A 27011-nucleotide genomic window follows, 5' to 3' on the forward strand; every position below is an offset into this window, starting at 1 on the left:
ACAAGTTTGTACCCTCCTGAAGATTAAACAGATAAGAACCTCGGCCTATCACCCCCAAACTGACGGTCTAGAGGAACGGTACAATGGGACCCTAAAGTTGACTCTTAAAAAGATGTTGGCCCTAGAGGGGCGACGTTGGGATCATCTCCTCCCGCTTGCCTTGTTTGTCATACGAGGACAGGTCCAGGCAAGTCTGGGATGCTCATCATTTGAAATGTTATACGGTCGACAACCCCGGACCTTGTTGGAGATGACCAGGGAAGCATGGGAGGAGGAACCCAACGACGCCCGTGACCTTCTGGAATATAGCCGACAGTTGAAGTCGCATCTGGCTAAATTGCGTGACCTAGCCCACACCAATCTTGACAAACAACAGGAGAAACAGAGAGCCCAGTACGATAAGGGAAAAAAATTGCGTTCTCTCCAGGTGGGGGATTGGGCCTTGGTATGTTTACCAAAATCCCTGACCTCCGTAAAGAAGGAATGGAAGGGACCGTATAAAGTGGTAACAGTTTTTGGGGAAACCACCTATAGACTAGCAATCGGACCAAATCGAGCCCAAACCTATCACATTAATCTCCTAAAAAAATGGCTAGGACCCATCCCTGCCACCCACGACAACCATCTTATCCAGATTCCTAGTGCCATAGATAGCACCTTGGAAAACCTAGTTGTAAATGACCTCCTGAGCCCCTGTCAACAGACCTCCCTATTGAATAGGTTGGGATCAACACCTAGACCACGTCCAGCAGATTTTGGGGCCCCTGCAACAGGCAGGACTACACATAAATGCGAAGAAATCAAGGGTCGGGTTTTCCAAAGTCAAATACTTGAGGTATCTTCTAGGTAACAGTTGTATAGAACCACAAAAGGAAAAAGTAAAGGCCATAACAGACGCCCCACTTCCTACCACAAAGAAGGGGGTACGAGCCTTTCTGGGCCTTTTGGGTTACTATCGACGCTTCATCCCCCATTACTCTACCCTATTTGCACCACTTACTGATCTTCTAAAAAAAGAAGCAAAGACCTGTGATTTGTTATCTCCCTCCCCTGCTGTGCAGCAAGCCTTTTCCAATCTAAAATCCGCCATCGTACAAGGCCCTGTGCTCCTTTCTCCTGACTTCTCCCGGCCCTTCCTCCTGCAGACTGACGCTTCTGAGGTTGGCATAGGGGCCGTTCTCTCACAGGAAACGAAGGACAGAGTGGAGAGCCCAATCTTGTTTATTAGTCGCAAACTATTCCCTAGAGAAACCGTCTATCCTACCCTCGAAAAAGAATGTCTGGCCATCAAATGGGTGGTGGAGAAACTGAGGTATTATCTGGCGGGTGGCAGGTTCACCCTGTTTACAGACCACGCGCCCTTGGTCTGGTTGGCTCGGAACAAGGGAAACAACCCTAGAGTGATGCGTTGGTTCCTCTCCTTAAAACCCTTTGCCTTTAATGTCCACCACCGAAAAAGGATCCTGAACGCTAACGCCGATTATCTTTCCCGCTTCCCTGTCCTCCCCGAACGGGATGACTCTAGGAGAGGGGTGTGTCGGACTGTGCCCTGTCCCTCGCGGACCTCACCTGACAAGTACTCTGATCCGCCCGCTCTTTCTCCCTTCCAGCCCCCTGACGATCGCGATTACCTCGGAACAAACGAGGAAGAAGACGAGGATTGGCCCTTGTCTCCCGCCCCTTCCTTCAAGGGGGCGGAGTCTCTCCTCCCTGAGACCAACAAGAAGAAGCCACCCGATGATGAAAGCGGAACCACAAACCAGGAAGAAGACGAGTTCCAGTTGACGAGCACGCCAGAGACCGGGAGAGAAGCTGTTCGAGAAGCCGAGACCAGGAGGGAGGACCGGAGAGGCCCCCAGGAGGACGTAGCGCCCCGCCACGGCCACGGAGGGTCGTGGCTTGAACAGGTGCGTGCCAAGGTTCATGGGATCGGGAGCGGGGTTTCGGAAAGAAAAGGGGGCTCCAGGGGATAACCCCAAAACATTATACTTCAAACTTAAAATGGCGGCGGATAAATGGTTGAAACCCACCGAACGCAGCAAGGAAAAAATCATGGAGTCCATTTACCTGGAGCAATTCGTAGAGGCATTACCCTATCCCACAGAGAGGTGGCTGAAACAACATTCTAACCTGACGCCTGAGCAAGCTGTGGCTATGGCTGCCTCATACTCCAGGGCCCAACCTTGCGTACCCCATGTGGAGACGGAAAGAACCTCCCGAGCACACTCCGCCCCTCGGAAACCCTTACGACCCATCAGAGACGCGGAGAGAATACCGCCACCTCGAGGAGACATCCCACCCCATCGGGTACCACAATGTTTTGACTGTGGGGGTTGGGGCCACATTGCCAGAACATGTCCTAAGAAACACACCGACGAGCCCATGGATGTCAGCTGTATACCCCGCAGCCTCTTCTACACGGCAGAAGTCGGCTCCTGCTTCTATGTAAGTGTTGTGGTAAACGGGATTCCCATCGAAGCCCTTTTAGATGTGGGATGTAGGCAGCCAGTAATCCATGCAAGTCTGGTGAAAAAGGAACAGATCACTCCAGGAGGGAAGACACATATCCGGTGTGTCCACGGCGATGTAAAGGAATACCCCACAGCCACCGTGCCCCTGACCTATCAACACACCCCTCCCACCTGTATCACAGTCGGGGTTTCGACCACCCTCCCCGAACAACTGATCCTAGGCACTGATAATCAGGGTTTCATGTCCCTTATACAAGAACAAACAAGGAAAACCCGTTCCCTCCTAAAGAAAACAGGGGTTCAGACGGCCCTTCTTACCCAGGAACCCTGGCAGCAGGATACAAAATTCCAGTGGGCCCAGACTAGTGATCCATCCCTTGCCACCGCCTGGCAACAAGCCTGGAACACAGCTGAAGACAGCCCACCCCTCTATCCCTTATTTAGGATAACCAAGGGGTTATTGTATAGGATCGCTAAGGATGGCGAGACACCTCAACTACTAGTTCCCCAGCCCTATAGAGAACAGGTCATGTTTTATGCACACTCTCACCTATTAGCAGGACATTTAGGTCCGGAGAAGGTGTCCCTTAACCTCCTTCGGTATTTCTACTGCCGGGCATATATGCTCACATAAAAAAATACTGTCAGGAGTGCCCCATATACCATGTTAAAAACCCCTATAGCCCACGGGCTGTTCCCCTACAACCTCTACCGGTTATAGGGAAACCTTTTGAACGTATCGGTATGGACCTCGTAGGACCATTCACTAAGACCGCTAAGGGATACCAATATATTTTAGTCCTGGTGGACTATTGCACACGGTTCCCGGAAGCTTTCCCACTCCGCGCACCCACCACCGCGGCTATCGCCGATCGCCTGCTGGAGTTCTTCTCCTGTGTTGGATTTCCTCGTGAAATCTTAACAGACCCGGGAACCCCTTTCCTCTCCCGATTGATGAAACAAGTTTGTACCCTCCTGAAGATTAAACAGATAAGAACCTCGGCCTATCACCCCCAAACTGACGGTCTAGAGGAACGGTACAATGGGACCCTAAAGTTGACTCTTAAAAAGATGTTGGCCCTAGAGGGGCGACGTTGGGATCATCTCCTCCCGCTTGCCTTGTTTGTCATACGAGGACAGGTCCAGGCAAGTCTGGGATGCTCATCATTTGAAATGTTATACGGTCGACAACCCCGGACCTTGTTGGAGATGACCAGGGAAGCATGGGAGGAGTTACCCAACGACGCCCGTGACCTTCTGGAATATAGCCGACAGTTGAAGTCGCATCTGGCTAAATTGCGTGACCTAGCCCACACCAATCTTGACAAACAACAGGAGAAACAGAGAGCCCAGTACGATAAGGGAAAAAAATTGCGTTCTCTCCAGGTGGGGGATTGGGCCTTGGTATGTTTACCAAAATCCCTGACCTCCGTAAAGAAGGAATGGAAGGGACCGTATAAAGTGGTAACAGTTTTTGGGGAAACCACCTATAGACTAGCAATCGGACCAAATCGAGCCCAAACCTATCACATTAATCTCCTAAAAAAATGGCTAGGACCCATCCCTGCCACCCACGACAACCATCTTATCCAGATTCCTAGTGCCATAGATAGCACCTTGGAAAACCTAGTTGTAAATTACCTCCTGAGCCCCTGTCAACAGACCTCCCTATTGAATAGGTTGGGATCAACACCTAGACCACGTCCAGCAGATTTTGGGGCCCCTGCAACAGGCAGGACTACACATAAATGCGAAGAAATCAAGGGTCGGGTTTTCCAAAGTCAAATACTTGAGGTATCTTCTAGGTAACAGTTGTATAGAACCACAAAAGGAAAAAGTAAAGGCCATAACAGACGCCCCACTTCCTACCACAAAGAAGGGGGTACGAGCCTTTCTGGGCCTTTTGGGTTACTATCGACGCTTCATCCCCCATTACTCTACCCTATTTGCACCACTTACTGATCTTCTAAAAAAAGAAGCAAAGACCTGTGATTTGTTATCTCCCTCCCCTGCTGTGCAGCAAGCCTTTTCCAATCTAAAATCCGCCATCGTACAAGGCCCTGTGCTCCTTTCTCCTGACTTCTCCCGGCCCTTCCTCCTGCAGACTGACGCTTCTGAGGTTGGCATAGGGGCCGTTCTCTCACAGGAAACGAAGGACAGAGTGGAGAGCCCAATCTTGTTTATTAGTCGCAAACTATTCCCTAGAGAAACCGTCTATCCTACCCTCGAAAAAGAATGTCTGGCCATCAAATGGGTGGTGGAGAAACTGAGGTATTATCTGGCGGGTGGCAGGTTCACCCTGTTTACAGACCACGCGCCCTTGGTCTGGTTGGCTCGGAACAAGGGAAACAACCCTAGAGTGATGCGTTGGTTCCTCTCCTTACAACCCTTTGCCTTTAATGTCCACCACCGAAAAAGGATCCTGAACGCTAACGCCGATTATCTTTCCCGCTTCCCTGTCCTCCCCGAACGGGATGACTCTAGGAGAGGGGTGTGTCGGACTGTGCCCTGTCCCTCGCGGACCTCACCTGACAAGTACTCTGATCCGCCCGCTCTTTCTCCCTTCCAGCCCCCTGACGATCGCGATTACCTCGGAACAAACGAGGAAGAAGACGAGGATTGGCCCTTGTCTCCCGCCCCTTCCTTCAAGGGGGCGGAGTCTCTCCTCCCTGAGACCAACAAGAAGAAGCCACCCGATGATGAAAGCGGAACCACAAACCAGGAAGAAGACGAGTTCCAGTTGACGAGCACGCCAGAGACCGGGAGAGAAGCTGTTCGAGAAGCCGAGACCAGGAGGGAGGACCAGAGAGGCCCCCAGGAGGACGTAGCGCCCCGCCACGGCCACGGAGGGTCGTGGCTTGAACAGGTGCGTGCCAAGGTTCATGGGATCGGGAGCGGGGTTTCGGAAAGAAAAGGGGGCTCCAGGGGATAACCCCAAAACATTATACTTCAAACTTAAAATGGCGGCGGATAAATGGTTGAAACCCACCGAACGCAGCAAGGAAGAAATCATGGAGTCCATTTACCTGGAGCAATTCGTAGAGGCATTACCCTATCCCACACAGAGGTGGCTGAAACAACATTCTAACCTGACGCCTGAGCAAGCTGTGGATATGGCTGCCTCATACTCCAGGGCCCAACCTCGCGTACCCCATGTGGAGATGGAAAGAACCTCCCGAGCACACTCTGCCCCTCGGAAACCCTTACGACCCATCAGAGACGCGGAGAGAATACCGCCACCTCGAGGAGACATCCCACCCCATCGGGGACCGCAATGTTTTGACTGTGGGGGTTGGGGCCACAGTGCCAGAACATGTCCTAAGAAACACACCGACGAGCCCATGGATGTCAGCTGTATACCCCGCAGCCTCTTCTACACGGCAGAAGTCGGCTCCTACTTCTATGTAAGTGTTGTGGTAAACGGGATTCCCATCGAAGCCCTTTTAGATACGGGATGTAGGCAGTCAGTAATCCATGCAAGTTTGGTGAAAAAGGGACAGATCACTCCAGGAGGGAAGGCACATATCCGGTGTGTCCACGGCGATGTAAAGGAACACCCCACAGCCACTGTGTCCCTGACCTATCAACACACCCCTCCCACCTGCATCACAGTCGGGGTTTTGACCACCCTCCCCGAACAACTGATCCTAGGCACTGATAATCAGGGTTTCATGTCCCTTATACAAGAACAAGCAAGGAAAACCCGTTCCCTCCTAAAGAAAACAGGGGTTCAGACGGCTCTTCTTACCCAGGAACCCTGGCAGCAGGATACAAAATTCCAGTGGGCCCAGACTAGTGATCCATCCCTTGCCACTGCCTGGCAACAAGCCCGGAACACAGCTAAAGACAGCCCACCCCTCTATCCCTTATTTAGGTTAACCAAGGGGTTATTGTATAGGATCGCTAAGGCTGGCGAGACACCTCAACTACTAGTTCCCCAGCCCTATAGAGAACAGGTCATGTTTTATGCACACTCTCACCTATTAGCAGGACATTTAGGTCCGGAGAAGGTGACCCTTAACCTCCTTTGGTATTTCTACTGGCTGGGCACATATGCTCACATAAAAAAATACTGTCAGGAGTGCCCCATATGCCAGGTTAAAAACCCCTACCGCCCACGGGCTGTTCCCCTACAACCTCTACCAGTTATAGGGAAACCTTTTGAACGTATCGGTATGGACCTCGTAGGACCATTACCTAAGACCGCTAAGGGATACCAATATATTTTAGTCCTGGTGGACTATTGCACACGGTTCCCGGAAGCTTTCCCACTCCGCGCACCCACCACCGCGGCTATCGCCGATCGCCTGCTGGAGTTCTTCTCCTGTGTTGGATTTCCTCGTGAAATCTTAACAGACCAGGGAACCCCTTTCCTCTCCCGATTGATAAAACAAGTTTGTACCCTCCTGAAGATTAAACAGATAAGAACCTCGGCCTATCACCCCCAAACTGACGGTCTAGAGGAACGGTACAATGGGACCCTAAAGTTGACTCTTAAAAAGATGTTGGCCCTAGAGGGGCGACGTTGGGATCATCTCCTCCCGCTTGCCTTGTTTGTCATACGAGGACAGGTCCAGGCAAGTCTGGGATGCTCATCATTTGAAATGTTATACGGTCGACAACCCCGGACCTTGTTGGAGATGACCAGGGAAGCATGGGAGGAGGAACCCAACGACGCCCGTGACCTTCTGGAATATAGCCGACAGTTGAAGTCGCATCTGGCTAAATTGCGTGACCTAGCCCACACCAATCTTGACAAACAACAGGAGAAACAGAGAGCCCAGTACGATAAGGGAAAAAAATTGCGTTCTCTCCAGGTGGGGGATTGGGCCTTGGTATGTTTACCAAAATCCCTGACCTCCGTAAAGAAGGAATGGAAGGGACCGTATAAAGTGGTAACAGTTTTTGGGGAAACCACCTATAGACTAGCAATCGGACCAAATCGAGCCCAAACCTATCACATTAATCTCCTAAAAAAATGGCTAGGACCCATCCCTGCCACCCACGACAACCATCTTATCCAGATTCCTAGTGCCATAGATAGCACCTTGGAAAACCTAGTTGTAAATGACCTCCTGAGCCCCTGTCAACAGACCTCCCTATTGAATAGGTTGGGATCAACACCTAGACCACGTCCAGCAGATTTTGGGGCCCCTGCAACAGGCAGGACTACACATAAATGCGAAGAAATCAAGGGTCGGGTTTTCCAAAGTCAAATACTTGAGGTATCTTCTAGGTAACAGTTGTATAGAACCACAAAAGGAAAAAGTAAAGGCCATAACAGACGCCCCACTTCCTACCACAAAGAAGGGGGTACGAGCCTTTCTGGGCCTTTTGGGTTACTATCGACGCTTCATCCCCCATTACTCTACCCTATTTGCACCACTTACTGATCTTCTAAAAAAAGAAGCAAAGACCTGTGATTTGTTATCTCCCTCCCCTGCTGTGCAGCAAGCCTTTTCCAATCTAAAATCCGCCATCGTACAAGGCCCTGTGCTCCTTTCTCCTGACTTCTCCCGGCCCTTCCTCCTGCAGACTGACGCTTCTGAGGTTGGCATAGGGGCCGTTCTCTCACAGGAAACGAAGGACAGAGTGGAGAGCCCAATCTTGTTTATTAGTCGCAAACTATTCCCTAGAGAAACCGTCTATCCTACCCTCGAAAAAGAATGTCTGGCCATCAAATGGGCGGTGGAGAAACTGAGATATTATCTGGAGGGTGGCAGGTTCACCCTGTTTACAGACCATGCGCCCTTGGTCTGGTTGGCTCGGAACAAGGGAAACAACCCTAGAGTGATGTGTTGGTTCCTCTCCTTACAACCCTTTGCCTTTAATGTCCGCCACCGAAAAGGGATCCTGAACTCTAACGCCGATTTCCTTTCCCGCTTCCCTGTCCTCCCCGAACGGGATGACTCTAGGAGAGGGGTGTGTCGGACTGTGCCCCGTCCCTCGCGGACCTCACCTGACAAGTACTCTGATCCGCCCGCTCTTTCTCCCTTCCAGCCCCCTGACGATCGCAATTACCTCGGACCAAACGAGGAAGAAGACGAGGATTGGCCCTTGTCTCCCGCCCCTTCCTTCAAGGGGTCGGAGTCTCTCCTCCCGGAGACCAACAAGAAGAAGCCACCCGATGACGAAAGCTGAACCACAAACCAGGAAGAAGACGAGTTCCAGTTGACGAGCACGCCAGAGACAGGGAGAGAAGCCGTTCGAGAAGCCGAGACCAGGAGGGAGGACCAGAGAGGCCCCCAGGAGGACGTAGCGCCCCGCCACGGCCACGGAGGGCCGTGGCTTGACCAGGTGCGTGCCAAGGTTCGTGGGATCGGGAGCGGGGTGGGGACAAGAAAGACGACAGAGGGACAGGGTCATAGACCTACCGGGAAGAACCGAGAGTTCCTGCGAGCTAGTCCGCCTCTGTCCCCCGCCTCCTCTTTTCTGGTGATGGTGCTCTTCTTCAAACTTCGCGCTGAATATCCTCACTCATCGTATACATAAAATCCCACACGGGTGCCCCCCCCTTACCTATTGTGGTACCCTGAGCACTGACCAGTGCCTTTTTTTTGTGTTTTCTTTCTTTTCCGGTACACCTCGACGTCCACAAACAACGAGAGGGAACCCAGCCCAACCCTGACAAAAGAAGGGAGAAGAATCCTTTCCAAGAGGGAAAACGGCGTCGGAGTGACTTTCCACACAGTTCCTTTTGTTTTGCTTGTGTTTCGTGATCATCAGTAATAAATACGGGGACCCAGAACCCTTTCCAAAGATCTCCGTGGTCCGCCTGTCTCTATACCCTTACAATATAATAGTGGATCACAGAACATGTGACACCAGGCATGGTTTGAATAAGCCAAGAAAGGTAGAGTGGGATATTTAGAACATTTCATTACCTTCTCCTTTAGTTTAGACTTAAAGAATAGCAATGAGATACAAAGCTTCTGAGAGTGTGTAGAGCATTCCAAACTCTAAGTGCTTTCCTGAAAAAGTGCCTTGGAGGGTGAATATTTTGTTTGAAACTGTATTTTGAGAAGTTATGTTCATGGGCTTCTTTGGGTCCTGGATTTCAATGTACAGCATTGAATGTGAGGAAGCCTGTTTTATAGATGGAGCAAGATTCAAGTATTAATAATTTGAGGTAGTTCAGAGCGGGGTTATCTTGTCAAATGTTCTTGTTTGGGCAATCAACCTGGCAGCTGAGGTTAGGATACCTCTGAGCGGGGAGTGATTTAGATCTTGGTGGACGGGTTACTCCATCACAGCAGTGACGGATAGCCTGTCCGCCAAAATATAAATACCATAGGATGTAATTGGATTTATATTCCAGCAGATGGGATATCTGTCACCGTTGTGACGGAGTAACCCCTCTGCCAAGATGCAACCCAGGCCCCTAGTCCAGTTATTATTGTATTACCATAATCAATGCAGGATATCAAGTTCTTTGATTTGAAGATAAAGACTGATAGCTCTCAGGGTTTAAATAATGTGAAGGGTGGGATCGGTGCTGAACTAAACGTGGTGGCCTTGCAGTGGACTGCCACCTCCAATGACTGACCGCCAGCAGAGTCAACAGAAGCTCCACCGACAGTCAATTAGCTGTTCCCCAACTCTATATGGGTTGCTGAACCAGCAGGTCTGGTGGAGTGGGAGACTCACTGATTTGCAGTAGACCAAGCCCTCTGTCAAACTCTAAAAGGCTCCCACAGTCTTTTGAGGGTTAGAGACATCCATGAGCTGATGTCGGATAGGTATGGGGCTAAAATGTGAGTACCATCATCACCCATGGACTGATGAACTTTGATACATCCAAGGGAGTCCCGCAGGGATCTTGTCTAAGCCCTACCTTATTCAACATCTATATAGCTCCCTTGGCCAACCTTATGAGGATATATGGATTTGTACCAATATCCTATGTGGATGACACCCAGCTTACCTTCTCCTTTGATAAATACTCCACAACAGCCCAGACCAACTTCTCAACCGGCATGCTAGCAATATCTCAGTGGATGTGAACTAACTATTTCCAACTAAATGCCGGGAAAACAGAGATTATGCTCTTTGGAGAAGCCACCCTGCTGTGGACACCAGAGTGGTGGGCCAGAGAGTTGGGTGCCCCCCCGCTTCAAAGGCATCAGTAAAGAATCTAGGGGTGCTCATTGAGCAGAGTTTAAACGTGAAGGAGCAAGTGTCTCAAACGATATGCTCATGCTTTCATGTATTAAGTCTGCTGAGGCGAGTTTTTCAGTTTCTTCCAGACCATACACGGAAGACTCTCATCCAGTCACTAGTCCTAAGCCGCTTTGACTGCTGCAATGCTCTACTGATATCGACCAATGAGGCCTTGTTGGATCGCTTGCAGGTGGTGCAAAATACAGCAGCGCGTTTGGTACTGAACGCCTCCTATAGATCTCCTTCGAACCCGCTATTGCGGCAGCTGCACTGGCTCCCAGTGCGCAGGCGAATAAAATTTAAGATTTGCTGCATCACCCATAAGGCAGTGCATGGCAAAGGGCCATCATATTTGGCGGAGAAGCTTAGTCAATACACTCCCCTTAGAGACCTGCGATCTAGCTCTAAATCCCTTCTTAAAGTCCTGCGCATTAACAAGGTCAGGACAGGAGGGAAGGCTTTTCCAACCATGCCCCACGGAACTGGAATTCACTCCTGCTTACATTGAGGCAGTGCACAGACCATTCCCACTTCAGAAAGTCCTTGAAAACATTCCTATTCTAGATGTCTCACATAGTATTAGCATCTTCTTACTCGTCCGCAAGCGCAGAGATACCCCTACGTTGGTGAATCAGGCGCTATATAAGTTAGTAAATAAATAAATAAATACATGCTTTTAAGATAATCTCACCAAAGGAGCAACATACAGGTAAACAGAACCGCTGTGATCACTGATAAGGGATTGCCTGTTTTAATGCAGTATAATATGTTCAGTACCAAACTCTGAATGCCCGGTGTGGCGCATAAAGGTTAAAAAAGGCTGTTACGGATGATGCTATTGAATGCTTTGGATAGGTCCAAAATAATTTTCTAGTATTGTTGCCTTTGCTAAAGATCCTTAGAGGGTCAGCAATGATTTTGAACAAGGGGATTTCTAATTTCCTTGGTGTTTACTTTCAGCAAAAGAGCCATTTGAAGGCCCATCTGCAGATTTTATTCACTTGTTTATGTACACAAGGCTATGGTTATTAGCTAGGAGCAAGGCTGTGATAGTACAGGGCCCAAGTGATGTCTTCAGCGTTGTACTGTGTGGGGCTTTGGCAGTGATAATAAACCAGTGCTTGGGAGACAGGAAAGTTTCTTTCCCTTTGAAGGACCATCCACCCTCCCTCTTTTGTCAGAATTGAGATTTAATGCAAGCCTGGGTAGAGGCAGATTGCATGTTGGCTGCTGTTGTAGAGGCCGCCACACTTGACAGTTTTTAGGGAAACCCTTACAGGTGAGCTGGGGACCCATGTGAACCTTCTGTACTGACAACAGCTGGACATAGGAGTGCCTAAACTGTTCCACTCACTAGAAGGCATTATATCTAGTAACAAGATTACAGCGTAAATATACTACGGGAGAATGTGTGGAGTGGCAGTGGGCAGGAAGGATCGTTGCCAGTTGTATGGTCCCAGCCTACTTGCAGAAGAAGGATTTGCCAGCCAGGGGGCTGTAGCTGACTATGACTGCCTACTTTATACAAACCTCTGGCACTGAACAGTTGGACTTTCTTCTCCTTACCAAATACATTAAAGCCTGGACACTAGAGGGCTGCTCTTTGAAGCTCTGAATACTATACTTGCAAAGAAGAGCCTATTAGGCACTACCTGATGGACTGCTCTTTATTTATTAGCAATAGAAGGAAGTGGCCAAAACCAGTTATGATGAATTATCAGAAATGTAGCATTTGTGACCCGTCGCAGGTGTGTTGCAATCAAAGGGAATGGATCACTTGTAGCTGGCACCAGGGTTCGGGTGGTTGTTTCCGATATTTGGTAAAAAACCCTCATTCACGTAAGGCAGTTCGTGGGCGGTATATCTTGATTCTCCGCCTTGATATCTAAATACGTGACAGCATCATCATAGGGTTTTTCCCATGCTTCCTCCAACCCGGAGGGAACCACTGGATGTTCCAGTAGTGATCAGGGAAAAAAATTAAAAATAAAAAGGAGGTGAGGAGTGCTCAAGTGTAGTGATTGGTTATGTTAAAAAATTCCTCAAGCTACCTATATTCACAAATTTTTATTCTGTTAGGTGCAGGGAAAAAGATAAAAAACAGCTAGTTGCAGAGTGGACATGTAATGAATCCGCTGCAGTTTTAGTCTGAGTGGTCGGTTGACATGTTTCAGCCCCTAGAGTGCCCAGAAGGGTCGGGGGGCTTTCTTCAGGACCTCAGGTGAAAACAAAGTGAGATTGGTATATTATCCAATACTAGGTGGAAGTTCCAATACTATTCGAATGAACTTCATCAAGGATAGTACCTTCGGGGCTCCAAATTAGAACACTGTAGGGCGAACAAGTCAGCGATATTACGCGATTCCGGTGCAGCCACGACTTGTGCTGACACTGTCTTCCTGTTCCGTCGCAGGTGTGGACATGTACTATTATTGCTGCTGTCCTGTCACTGTTGTAGTTACAGATATATTGAGGGGCTGGGAGGTCTAGTCATAGACATCTTTTTGTATACATGTGGTCGCACTCCCATGCTGCACATGTTCTGTTTCCAATTGAATATAAGGGATGTGTGTTTGGATTTTACATATGATTTGCCTGTGGCTGTCTTACCTGATATTCTCATTTTTCACCTACCATTTTCTACCATGCTGCGGATGTTTTTTAATTGTTGTAACTTTATTATGCATGTATTCCCACATTTTATTTGCTTTTCATGTTTTTGTTTCTAAAGATTCTTACAGCGGAAAGAAATATGAGTGTACACTGGTCTGATCAAACCCCAGATTGGTAAAATTCAAATAAATGGTTTTGTGCTGTAAGTTTCAAGAGCTGAGTAGGTTGGTTTTCTCTATGAATTTCTCCAGGAAAGGTTTCTGTCTTATTTATCTATAGTAATGAGACTGTCAGGGTCAATAATAAGGTTTTTTAGAAGAGGGCAAACATAGCCTACTTTAAGGGCACCAGGAAAGGAGTAAGTGCAGCGTGTTCTTTGAGTAGGGATGGAGGTAAAGAGTCAGAGGAGAAGGATGAGGGCTTTGGATTTGAAATTGATATTTCCACATTAGATTGCGATATGGGGTGAGAGCAACCCATGTCGCTGAAGGTATTTCCACCGGTAGGGGATGCCATTAAGGTGCTCGTTGGAGAGAAAATCAATCAGTACCCTTCTTGATTGCATTAATTTTTTAACTGTGCCAGCCGGCTAGGAATGGTGGGTGGAGGATTGTTGGACCCTTGTGACTGGTCATGAATAATCTTGAAAAGCTCTCTTGGTCTATTCATATCATTCCCACATGTGGAACAGAAAAATGAGCAATTTGACTAAAAGGACATTTTTCGTTCCTTCTGTGGGGTTGAGAGTTTGGAGAGAGACGAGGATGTCCTCCTTTTCCTCTCACAGGAACGTTTGAAGTTTTTCTGTTTGCTCCTACCTTATTTGAGCCAACTGATTGGCTTCCTTGGGTTCTTTTTACTTAATTTTGACCGATGCACCCTATTAAATATCCTGGCTATATTGTATTTGTAGAGATGTGATAGTTTACTGGGGACACTGGAATGGGGTTTATCCTGGCTTACAGATTGTTTTCTGTTAAAATAATGCACAGTTTCTAGGAACCAGATACAACCATTCAATTAATGTTTTTTAAAAACGGTAATAGTTTTTGTTCTTTTTACAGGAGGCTGCAAAGGTTCAGCCCTATTTTGACCACCACCTTCAGGTAATAACAATGAATGAGACAGAACTGCAATGTATTGTGTGTATCAGTCACTGAGTATGAATGGATCCAAATCCTGAGTGAGCGAGGGTGGCTCTATCCACGTACCCGATGCAAATATACTGTATAAACCAACCTTAATGAAATGAATTGAACATTCCCACGCCACTAAATAAAACAATACCATATCTTAGAATATAACAACCTGTCATAGAGAAAATATGTCTACTTGAAGAGCAGATAACTAACCTTGGTGAAATATTGTCTTTTGAAATGAACTTGTGGAAACAATTTTAGGATGAAAAATATTTTCAGGTAAACACTCTGCATCCTTATTTCTTTTTTAGATTAGTGGCAGTAATAACTTTGTCCTTATTTAACCCCTGGCACACAGCCTGCCACACCTCAGGTAGTAAGAGTTTGTAGCGTCCTACCAGCCTGGGTACTCGCCAATGACTATGCCACAGATTCTGCTATGTGTGACTGCAACCTAAACATTCTCAAACAAGTTTTCATGGCATTGCGCTTTGACACCTACGTCACAGCTTTATTTATTTATTTATTTTTTGAATACTTTTATTAATTACTAATACGTTCTCTATATAATTTTCCAAAACAACATTTCAATTGTCTGACATCAATGAGTATCACTTGCTATTCTCCATAAACTTAGAATCATGTTTAACCATGGCGCTTGAATACTCTTCCAGTAGCTAAGTCTCTAGGGCATTAACCGCCTGTACATTCTAGCATCTCCAACCGGGCGCAGGGATGGAAGCTTTTAATGTACCCATTGCCAACTGTAGTTTAGGGTGCAACAGAGCTCAGGACATTTTTGTGTGAATAACAGGGACCCCCTGAATATAAGGAAATGAAATATAATTCCTAGGACAGGGTATAACACAATGCAATAGTAACTTCCTAGGCAATTGACGTAATTACTAGATTGATATTTAAGATGTGTCCGAATAGTATAGCCAAAACAGATTTTTTTAAAAGGTATTCACATTAGTGTTTATTGTTAATATGATTCTCACAGAATCAAAAATCAAATCAATAAAAAAAGGCAATTTAACAGTGCATTTATACATAATATAAACAATCAATGTGATAATATTTATCAAACAACAGTAAAAAACTTAAAACAGATCAGTGGCCATATGGTTAGTCTTCTACGCGCGTTTCGGCGAAAAGTACGCCTTCGTCAGGAAAAGCCACAATTCTTCAAAAGGTAGTCTAGCGTGTGGATAGCAAATGAAGGAGTTGTCAGGAGATAGCATAAACAGCCTGATACATGGTGCAGTGCTATAGGTAATATAATTTCATAGTGGCTGAAAAACGTTGCAGGGTAATGCTAGCGATGATCTTGGAACCTGTTCTATTTTTTGGATGGCTTTTCAGGTATGGAGATCAATTGATTGGGACTGACTGGGTATTCATTCATAAATTCAGAATATTTTCTTAATGCAGCAAGATTCTTATGCTGTATTACATGGGTCAGCAGTACGCTGAAGGGTGCTTTGAACTGATACTGTGTAGATAACAGGCGTCTCGTTTTGAGAACAAATGTCCTGATCTGCAGCGAGGGAGAATACCGATAGCTTCTTCGTGAACGCTAGTTTGGCAGTGAGTCAGGACATGCAGTCATTATACTAAACAGGAAATATTCCGCTCTTGCCTGAGAAGACCGTGCTTTGCAAAGCTCAGCCGTTAAGGTATATCTCGAAACAGCCCTACCACAGCTAGAGCTATATATGCCCTGAGATGTCCCCTCTGTTTGCTTATCATTTTCGTTTGTGTGTCTTATAATATTCAACACGTAAAAAGAAAAAGAAATATTTTCCAACATCTAACAATAAAACTCAACTAATAAATGATGTCAATGTGCTATTGTAATGTACAAAGTAAGTGGTGCGTCTACCATCTATAAATAGCCGTGTCTCTATTGATATGCTATTGGGGAGTGTGGGCTGCCACCACTATTGTTCTAGGTGTATAGCTGTCAGGGCCATGTCCACTTACATTTAATATACTTAGAGAATGCAAGGTGTCGGTCTGTGTCAGTCAGTCTGGGTGAGGTAGCATATAGGTGCAGCGCCTCCTCTGCTATTTGATGGCGTATCAAGCGTATATATATAAATTCACTGAAAAAGCCATAGGTTTCAGGCACGTTATAGTTAGGAATTAGCATTTAAAAAACCTCAGAAATTCACTGAAAAATCCATAGGTTTCAGGGGTGTTATAGTTAGCTGGACTTTTCACTTGTACAAAACTATTGAAATTCCCCCGTTATAGTTAGTTCAGCTAACTATAACTCGCGCGCCCGCAATGCACTGCTGATGACGTCACATATTACATCACTCATGACATGGTCAGTGACATCACTCATGACATCTCAAATGACATCACTGATGACATCATCCAGTGAATGTGTGTTTTTCTGAAAATTAAATATGTTTTATATATGTATATCTCAAGGTCGATGGAAGAATAAATGGGTATATAAGTGTCTAAATGGATGATTTGTTTTTGAAAAATTGATTGTGTAACTGACTGATTAAGTGTATCATAGTGAATACATGGCTTAGTGAGTAATGTTTAAATATGTAAATATCTGTATCAGTCTCTCACTTTGTGTATAAGTGGCTGCATGGGTTGGTGAGTAGCTACATGAGTGTCTATATAGGTTATTAGTTGGTTTTTTGAGTATCAGTCTGAGTGTCTGCATGGTTCAGTGGGGGGTATTACGTAGTGCATAGGTGCATGAATGAGTGACTCACTCTTTGTATGTGTTGAAGACAGCATGTGTGCAGGACTGTATGGGTAGATGAGTGTGTGTATGGGTGTGTTAGTGAGTGAATGACTGCCTCAATAGTGTCTTTATGAGTAACTACATATGTTTTAAACTAGTATATGTGACTATTGGTGTATATAAGTGAGTATATGTGAGAGTGAGAGATAGAAAGAGTTCCTGTATGAATAAGTATGTGTTTCTATAAGTGATTGTTTAAAAGACTAAGTATGTGTAAGTTTCCGTAGAAGTAAGTGTGGTGGTGTGTGTATAACTGTATATGCAAGTAAATGTATGTTTGATTCTTTATTAGCATGAGTGACTATGTGTGTGAGTAACTCTATGGATGAGTGGCATTGTGTAACAGGATGTATAGGTGTATGAGTACATATGATGAGTGAGTACACGTATGAGTGACTGTATTGGACTGTTGGTGAATGAGTGGATATGTATGTGGATCTTAGAATTACTGAAGAGGTTGTTGTAACTGGTATTGGTATGTCCATTGTTTTGAAAAGTTTAGTCTCTATTTTTGAATGTGTGTATCAAAGGTTATATTAGGGTGAGAGGAGGTCTGCCACTCTATCACAAGGATGATGTCATCAGTGATGTCATCAGTGATGTCATTTGAGATGTCATCAGTGATGTCATGAGTGATGTCACTGACCATGTCATGAGTGATGTAATATGTGGCGTCATCAGCAGTGCATTGCGGGCGCGCGAGTTATAGTTAGCTGAACTAACTATAACGGGGGAATTTCAATGGTTTTGTACAAGTGAAAAGTCCAGCTAACTATAACACCCCTGAAACCTATGGTTTTTTCAGTGAATTTCTGAGGTTTTTTAAATGCTAATTCCTAACTATAACGTGCCTGAAACCTATGTTTTTTTCTGTGAATTTCAAAGGTTTTTTAAATGCTAATTTCTAACTATGCCTACAGAGATAGGACATGTGAAGAAAGAAGAAAAAATGCACAGAAAGAAAAAAAAGAAATGCAGAAAGAAGCAACAGAAGTCCTCAAAGACGAAGAAAAGTGCAGGAAGAAGGATAACGTGTAGAAAGAACAAAAAGGAGAGCAGAAAGAAGCCTTGTTGCAAAATCATCCTGTACCCTCAACTTTTTCAGACGGATACTGGTGGTAACTGAGTCTGACTAACCAGTCCTAGAGCCAGTGCTATGTTAAAAGACACTTAGAATACAGTGAAAACACCTACATACACTAGGGAACATTATGCGTTGGGGTCCCCCTGTGATTAGCATGACATCCTCTGTAAGCCCCTAGTATATAATAGGGCAGGGGGATTAAAACTACCTCTTAAAACAGGCCACAGGGCGTTTTTGCACACGTTAACTCAGGCCCTGTATTCCCCCTTCACCACTGTGTAAACACGCCCTGTGTCCGTTTTTAGTTGGGAGATTAAGTTCATTTGAATCCTGAGGGTCCCTAGGGTCCAACTAGCCCACTAGGTACCTCCAGTAAGTGCCACAGAGCTGCGTTGCAGAGAGGTGTAAAAAGTGGCACGGCCTGGACCACCTCTCTGCAATGCAGCTCAGTGGCGCTTACTGGAAGCACTTGGTGGGCTAGTTAGCCTCCAGGGGCCCTCAGTATTGAAGGAAAATTATATCCCCAATTTAAAGCGTGCCATAGTGCGTGTTTGCACACGTCACCTCAGGCCCCGTCCCCTCCCTTCACCACTGTGTAAACGCGCCCTGTGGCTGTTGTAAGATGAGAGATTAAGTCCCCTTGAATCCTAAGGGTCCCTAGGGTCAAACTAGACAACTAGGTACCTCCAGTAAGCGCCACAGAGCTGCGTTGCAGAGAGGTGTAAAAAGGGGCTTGGCCTCAGAAACCTGTCTGCAGCGCAGCTCCCTGGCGCATACTGGAGATGCCTGTTGGGCTAGTTGGCCCTCAGGGACCCTCAGTATTGAAGAGGAATTAATTCCCCAACTTACAACTCGCCAGGGGACGCGTTTGCAGAGTGCTGCAAGGAGGGGGCGTGGCCTCCGGCACGATGCCAGTCTTTTATTTATTTTAATTTTTTAAGAAGGGGGGCTGTGTGGTTCCCCTTCTTATTCTAATTTATTGGCCCTGATGACCCCATCCCTCAGGGCCTGTCTCCTAATTATATTTTTTTGACCCCAATCCCCAGGGCCGGCCACTGTTTTTTATTATTTTTAAAAAATATATATTTATAGACACACCTAGGACATGCTGGACAAACCGTACGTACCTATCACCATGACGATTTGCGTGATATTCATTAAAAGGCGACTATGCATACAATGAATCTACGTGGAATGTATTTACACCACTAGTGAAGCTCTGACATGTCTGATGCCCTACCGTGCCTAATCCCGGTAGACACCCTTGTCGTTTATTTATACAAACATGGGTAGCTATTGACGGGCACATTTAATACACATGCACACCAAGCCATTCAAAGGGGATTCGACAAAAATTCAACCAAAACTATGCAAGAAACCCCCCTCACGGTTAATAAAACACACATCCACTGCCGGATGTGTAATACTTTTTATTTTACTCTCTGGAAAGGGGACGAACATCACTTGAGAGTCACAGCGCGCTCCTGGCAGAGCCCAATGCTGTGTTACACCCACCATTGCCTGCTGAGTGCCACACACCTCTGTGTTGTATTCCACTAGCTAGTGCATATGCTATGACACTCTCTAGCCCATGTGCACTGTAACACCACCCCGTGAATATGTCATGCCACACTTGTCTTCGCACGGGTTATATTGCCCCATCTAACGTGCCTTCCTCGATGCCTATGTTATAACGCACAGTGCTATGCCATACATATTACAATCTGGGATCCATATCTTTGTCACAGTGCATATGCAACGTTACACTCCCCAGCACATATTTTATATTACAACTTTAGAGACTAGTTAGGTTACACAACACTGCCCTGTGCATATTACACTCCAAGGCGCATATCGCATAGCACACGCTAGTGCCTGTGCTATCTCGCGCTCTCCAATGAATCTGTCATTGCGCACAATGTATTGCATATTATATTTCACGCCCGGTTCATCTTATATCACACATTTTGGTGCATAGTTCATACCATACACTATATCTAGTTTTCATTTTCAATCGTGCTCTCAGGACTATGTTCTATATAACACTGTGTTCACCTACCCTTTTCACAGGCATTACATTTTGCGATAGGGGGTGGAGGGTCAGGGGGTGTTTCTGCCAAGTGAGCCCGGAGTCACAGTCACAAACGTCCTCTTCTTCCTGAATAAAAGTGAGATTATGCTGCATACTTGTTCATATTTTAAGTAGTTCACACAGACACACGTTTTAAAAACAATAAAGTTCCTAATACTCGCCTTCTCTGAACAGTTAGCTTGCTGCCCCATCCCCCTCCTCCCTATCCTCTGTTGTGTGAATCCATGGACTAGCCTCCTCCCTCCTGCCATGCATGGTCTGATGTGCTGCCACTGCCCTAAATTTAGTATGATGTACCAGCCCACTCCTCCTGCCCTCCATTGCCCAATTCTATGCCCCATCATTGACCTCCTGCTTAAACTCTGTGCTTAGCTTGCTGCCCCTATTCTCCTTCCCCCTGCCCTCCGATGTCTTTGTGCATGCCCCTGCTCCATCCTTTTTGCCCACCATGTTCCATGGACCTGCCACTCCTATCTACTCTGAGTGTTCTGTTGAGCTGCCACTCCCCTCCCACCTGCCTAGAATTGTCAGATGACTGTAACCTGTCCCTGCCACCTCCACCCTGCCTGTCCACATGCCATGCCCCTATCCTCTTCCTCCTGTCCTACATGGTCCATTGTACTGCCACACCCTTCTGCCCTCCCTGGTCTGTTGTGCTGCAACTGCTCCTCCTGCCTGCCCCGTGCGGTCTGTTGTGAGGCCCCTTCCCCTGAACTTTCTTGTCTGTGCACAGGTCCTGACCCTCCCTTCTATCCTCCATCGTCCTTTGTGCATGCCCCTGCACCCTCCTTCTTGCCCATCATAGCCATTGTGCTGCCACTAACCCTCCCACTTGCCATGCATGGTCTTCTGTGCTGCCATGGCCCGTCCCACCTTCCCTGTGTGGTCAGTTAGCTTCCCCTGAACCCCTCCCACCTTCCCTCCATGGTCTGTGTGTATGCCATCACAGTCTCACTGTTGCTTTTCATGGTGTGTCTTGCTTCTAGTGCCCATCCTGCCTGACCTCCATGGCTATCTTGCTGCTCCTGCCCTGCCCCCTTGCCCCCAGCCCTCTGTTTACATGTGCAGACCCCTACTCCCTGCCTCCTGGCTTGTCTGTTCCATTGTAATGCCCCTGATCTGTCCCTCCTGCCCTTTATGGTCTGTTATGCTGCAGCTTTCTCTCCTGTCTGTCCATTATGGCCAGCTAGCTACCATTGCCTCTTGCCCCTCTGTTCTCTGGTGTCCATGTGCATGGTCCTGTCCCCTCACTCTTGCTTTGTATGGATTGTTGTGCTGCACTCCCGTCCCGCATGCCCTGTGTGGTGTATTGTGCTGCTGCAAACCCTGATGCCTGCCCTGCAGGGTCAGTTTGGTGCACCTCTCCATGTCCCTCCTGTCCTCTGTTATCCAAGTCCATGTCCCTACCCCATTTCCTTCCATGATCCAATGTACCATACTTGCGAACATTTTGAACTTGGTAAGAGGGAGATTTTGAAAAAAAACTGGGGTATTGATTTTCCCCTTTGGGTTACATTGAAAAAGAGGAGATTGTAGACAGGAGACAGATCAAGTAAAGCTCATTTGAGCTTAAAAACATTGGACGTTTCCTGCTGAATCGGGTCTGTTGGCATGTATGGTTGTACTACCATTGCCTCTTCCTTCTGCCCACAATGGTCTATTACATTGCCACAGCCTCTCTTGCAAGTCCTGTATTGTTGGTTTGTTGCCCCTGCCCCCCTTTCCACTGCCCTCCATAGTCTGTTGTGCTGCCACGGCCCTTCCTGCCTGCTCAGTGTGGTTAAATTGTTGCCTTTGCACCCTCCTACCTGCCTTCAATTTCAGAGTCCATGCCCCTGGCCTCTGCCTCTCAACAGTATCCTAATGAACAACTAGATTGCTAACATTCTATATTTATTACAAAAGTGTGGAACGCCTGACGTCATCTTGATGTAATCAAAACTGTAATACCTAGAGCATTTCCTTGAGAAATTACATATATGAGAGGGTCTTATTGGCATCAAAATTATGGTTAGTGCTCTAAAAGACTAAAATAAGGACATATTTTCTGAGTTTTCAAATAGCGACAAAGCACTTTTAAATTATTTGTTACCTTTATGTTTTTTTTATCCAGTTGACCACTTGATTAAATGTTGCACTTAGGGGAGAGGATGTGGTGTTACTTCCAGAACTGCAGACTTTGCAACTGGGGAACCAGGTTGGAGTTTCTGCTTCAGCTCGACATTCTGTGATTCTGGTCAAATCACTTAGTCTCCCCATGTCTACAACCAAAATGAATTTGTTCTTGTGTGATGTAACCAATGCTCATGTGAAGCACTCCAATACCTGACAAGTCTGCACTATATAACACTGCAAAAACACAAAATAATAAGTGTTTTGCACACTTCTGTCATTGGGCTATATTTGGGCTACATCTGGGTGATTTTGGGCTACATTTGGGCTCTTTTGTCTCCGGTGGCCATCTTGGGAGATTTATTTGTTATGAAGTTTCCTAATTCTATGTCAGGACAGGAGGCTCCGATTATGCTTTCTCATTTCTTTACTAGAAATGCTCAGCAGCCAATAAAAACACAGTATATGTAATGAAAAAAACTACGATACCCATAAACACTAGGGCATGACGTATATAACCATAGAGTCCACAGTATAAAAGGTAATATGGCAAGTACAACATCCTCTTTCTTTGCTGCTACGCAGCCAGTTAAGTGCTTTTTACTTTTCTATACATTTGCTGTGACTTTGTATACTTGCTTGATATTTTGTAGCATATTGTTTCAGGGTTTCAATGCTTCGTAGCGTTCTACATATTTCTGTTTACATTGCCATGGTTACAATTTGAAGGCGCGCATTGTTTTTTCCATTACCGCTCGCCGCGCTTGTGTTTTCCATGCAGGGAGCGTGTGGTTCACCTCCCGGAGTCGGGCGCTTCGCGCCCGCGTCTTTGTTTGTGGAGAGGGAAACAGGGGCTTGGAGGCACGCGCTAACGCTGCGATTGCTCCATTTTTCTGAAATACCAGGCGGTCGTGACCGCGCATGCGCGGCGGCCATATTTGTTGTTCGAATCAGGTGTTTCTCGCCTGTCAGAGCGGTCGCTTCGCGCCCAGAGCCCACAGCCTGAGTATTTGCCCCATTTTACGCCCATTTGATTTTCAAAACGTTTGGGCTGTATAAATTCGCATAGGCATTGCCTAGAGTGCTAGTTTTTTCTGACAGCAAGCCTTCCCTCCACATTTGAACTTATTTGATTGAGTGTTCAGATTCCTGATCTACACTTTGGCTTGCTGTGGGGTTTTTCACTCCCCCTGCATTGTGCCTTTGGCCACTATTGATTTTCTTCATTCCTGTGGGCATTGAATATTGTTACACTCTGCGTCAAGATGGAGGAATACTATGAAGAAGACTACTATTATTATGAGGAGGATCCTTCTGGCTCTTTGGAGCATGATTTGGTGGAGGCGCTCGATCAAGGGGTGCAACACTCTGTAAATAAGGCGCTTGTGCGCGCTATTAATCCTTTGAAGCGTCATTTATCACTTTACGCACAGCAACAGGGTTGGTTACCGCCTGCACGTGCGTCTAAGTCCCCTGTCAACCCTCATAGGTCTGATTTTCAGAGGTTGGCTAAATCACTGTCTTCGGACACGGCCTCTACTAAGGGGTCGGCTGGGACCTCGTATTCATCCCTCCATGATCCTGATGCTGACGATGCGCATTCCTCCTCTTCAGAGTTTGAACCACCTCCTCGTAAAAAAGCTCGCAAGGAGCATTTCGTAGACGCTCCTTCCAATCCTCCCATTCTCACATTTGAACCATCTGACATTATGCATCCCCACTCTTCTTCTTGGTTGCCATCTCCAGCGGTGGCGGATTATGTGCAATCACACATTCGCCAGCCTTTTGATAAGGATGTCCGGGCCCACATGAGATCTGAGTGTCCCCGTCCAGATCTGGCGGACCACTTAGCCGAAACCCCGGAGGTTGACCCTACCATGGTCACCTACCTTAAGAAATACGCCAGAGACCCCAAAAAAGGTTTGGACAGATCTTGGCGCTCCTGCCAGGATACATTATTGGATTTATTGGGCCCACTCACAAAAATTTTGGATTTGGGTGTTCTTGCTAAGGAGTCTTCAGCTCTTTTAAATCCGGATGAACTCATTGAATGGGCTCAGAGGGCCATTTGTCAATTGGGCAATGCTAATTGTGCGCTTTCATGCGAACAACGCCGCTCCATCCTTCTTCGCCTGGATCCCAGGCTGGCGGAGTTCTCCTCTTCGGAGGCCGGTCCCTTGGCTCAGGGGCTCTTATTTGGTCAGCCATTCCTCAAAGAGCTTTCTAGTTTTGTGGCCACTTTCAGTGGCCTTGACAAGGCCCAAGCCTCGCTGCGGCAGGCGTTTCGGCCGGTTTTTGCAAAGGCCGGACGTCTTAGGGGACGTTCGTTCGGCCGAGGAGCCCAGCAGAATTCTCAATGAGGATTTCAGTCCCACGGTGGAGGTGGACAAGATTCCGGCTTTACTACCCATTCTAACTTCTATCCCTCCCGTAAAGGGAGGGGTCAGTTCCGGAAGGGTCGCTTCGGAGGACAACAAGGAGGTCATCACGACTCCAACACTTCAGGTGAGGCTGATTCCTTTTTCCGAAGTGGTTTTGGGGGGAAGGCTCCAGTTTTTTCTCCACAATTGGCAGTTAATCTCCAGCGATGCTTGGGTTCTCGAAACCGTTCAGGGCTACAAAATAGAATTTTATCAGCCAACGCATCAATCTATCCTTCCCACCCCGTTGATTTTTTCTCTTCAGGATCGGCAGATCATTTCCTCGGAAATCGACTCCCTTCTTGCGAAAGGGGCTATTCTTCAGACTGCCCGCCATCCAAGAGGGTTTGTGAGTTCGGTGTTTCTGGTTCCGAAACGAGGGGGCGGCTCCCGCCTGGTCCTCAATCTAAAAGAGTTCAACGGCGGAGTGGTTTACCGACATTTCAAGATGGAAGGGATCCATCTTTTGCGAGATCTTCTCCGAGCAGGAGATTGGATGGTTCGTCTAGATCTCAAGGACGCCTATTTGTCAATCCCAATCTTCAAGCCACATTGGCGGTTTCTCCAGTTCCAGTGGCAAGGGACCTGGTTCGAATACCAAGTCCTTCCGTTCGGCCTCTCGTCGGCACCCTGGTGCTTCACGAAACTTCTGAAGCCAGTGGTGGAACACTTACGCGCTCGGGGTCTCCGCATGATTGTTTATTTGGACGACATTCTGATCATGGCAGATTGTCCTCACAAATTGATCTTGCATCTCGATTGGACGATCGATCGTCTCCAATCCCTAGGGTTTCTTGTGAACCCGCAGAAATCTGTCCTTCTTCCTTCTCAGGTGATGGACTTTCTCGGTTTCCAGATCAATTCTCTGACCTGTCAGCTTCTGTTACCCCATCAGAAGATTCGCTACATCAAACGGGAGTTGCTTTCGATTATCTCCAAACGGATTGTGTCATTGAGATCTATAGCTCGTGTAGTCGGTCTTTTGGCGTCTTCAATTCAGGCGATTTTCCCAGGTCCTCTGCATTACAGGGCATTACAACGGTTGAAGATCCGTCATCTCCAGCAGGGTCTTCGCTATTCAGATCAGATTCCTCTTTCAGAAGAGGCGAGGTGCGAGATGCAGTGGTGGCTGGACCACATGGAGGCCTGGAATGGGCGAGCCCTGTTCGGTTCTTCCCCGGAGATGGTGATCGAGTCCGATGCCAGCCTGTGGGGCTGGGGAGCCCGGTGCGGTCCAATTTCAACGGGGGGTCGTTGGTCCCCTCAGGAGTTGTCTCTTCACATCAATTGTCTGGAACTCCTGGCGTGGTCCTTTGCGATTCGTTGCTTCACGACTCTTCGAGCCAATTGTTGCATTCTCCTCCGCATGGACAATGTGTCCGCGGTTCGTTATGTCAACAAGTTGGGCGGCACGAGGTCCAAGCTCTTGGCGGAGATCGCCAAAGATTTTTGGCATTTTTGTCTACAGAAGAAGGTCACTGTTATTGCAGAGTATCTTCCAGGCCGCAACAATCTGATTGCGGATTGGCATTCGCGTCACTTTCGGGATTTCAGCGATTGGAGGCTTCATCCTCGCATCTTTCGCTCCCTCCGTCGGTTTTGGGGGCAGAGTCACATCGACCTGTTTGCCTCTCGCCTCAACACGCAGCTTCCCCGGTTCTTCAGCTGGAGACCGGATCCGGAAGCCCTGGCCACGGACGCATTTCTCCAGACCTGGCCTGCCCTTCTGTGCTATGCCTTTCCTCCGTTCATGATGATTCCGAGAGTCCTGGCTCGCACAAAGCGTTATCAGTCAGAGCTGATTCTGATTGCTCCTCTGTGGAGGGCTCAGGCTTGGTTCCCAGTTCTTCTGGAAATGTGTTGTGCGGTGCCGATCCTTCTTCCCCAGAAGTGGAATCTTTTGTTGGACCCTCTCGGGAATCCGCATCCCCTGATCCAGTCAGGCTCTCTCCGTCTTCTGGCTTGGCGACTTTCGGGGACCGTTGGTCGGTCCCAGGCCTTTCAAGCGACGCTTGTAAATTTATCAGTGACTCTTGGGCACCCAACACTCACAAACGCTACTCAGGTTCTTGGAAACGATGGTGCGATTGGTGTGTTCAACGGGAGGCTGATCCCGCTACAGCGGATGTCTCTCTAATTATAAA

General features: G+C 47.2%; 1 protein-coding gene across 1 annotated transcript in view; it reads left to right on the forward strand.

Moving 5' to 3' along the window:
• LOC146796179 (uncharacterized) overlaps window positions 1-27011 on the forward strand; it is a 144548-nt gene that overhangs the window by 34152 nt on the left and 83385 nt on the right. Inside the window, exon 4 of the mRNA XM_085628596.1 lies at window positions 14309-14350. Within this exon, the coding sequence (XP_085484722.1) occupies window positions 14309-14350 (42 nt within the window). The remainder of the gene's footprint in view (window positions 1-14308; window positions 14351-27011) is intronic.

Source organism: Triturus cristatus, chromosome 10, assembly GCF_964204655.1.
Source record: "Triturus cristatus chromosome 10, aTriCri1.1, whole genome shotgun sequence".
NCBI classification, from domain to species: Eukaryota; Metazoa; Chordata; class Amphibia; order Caudata; family Salamandridae; genus Triturus; species Triturus cristatus.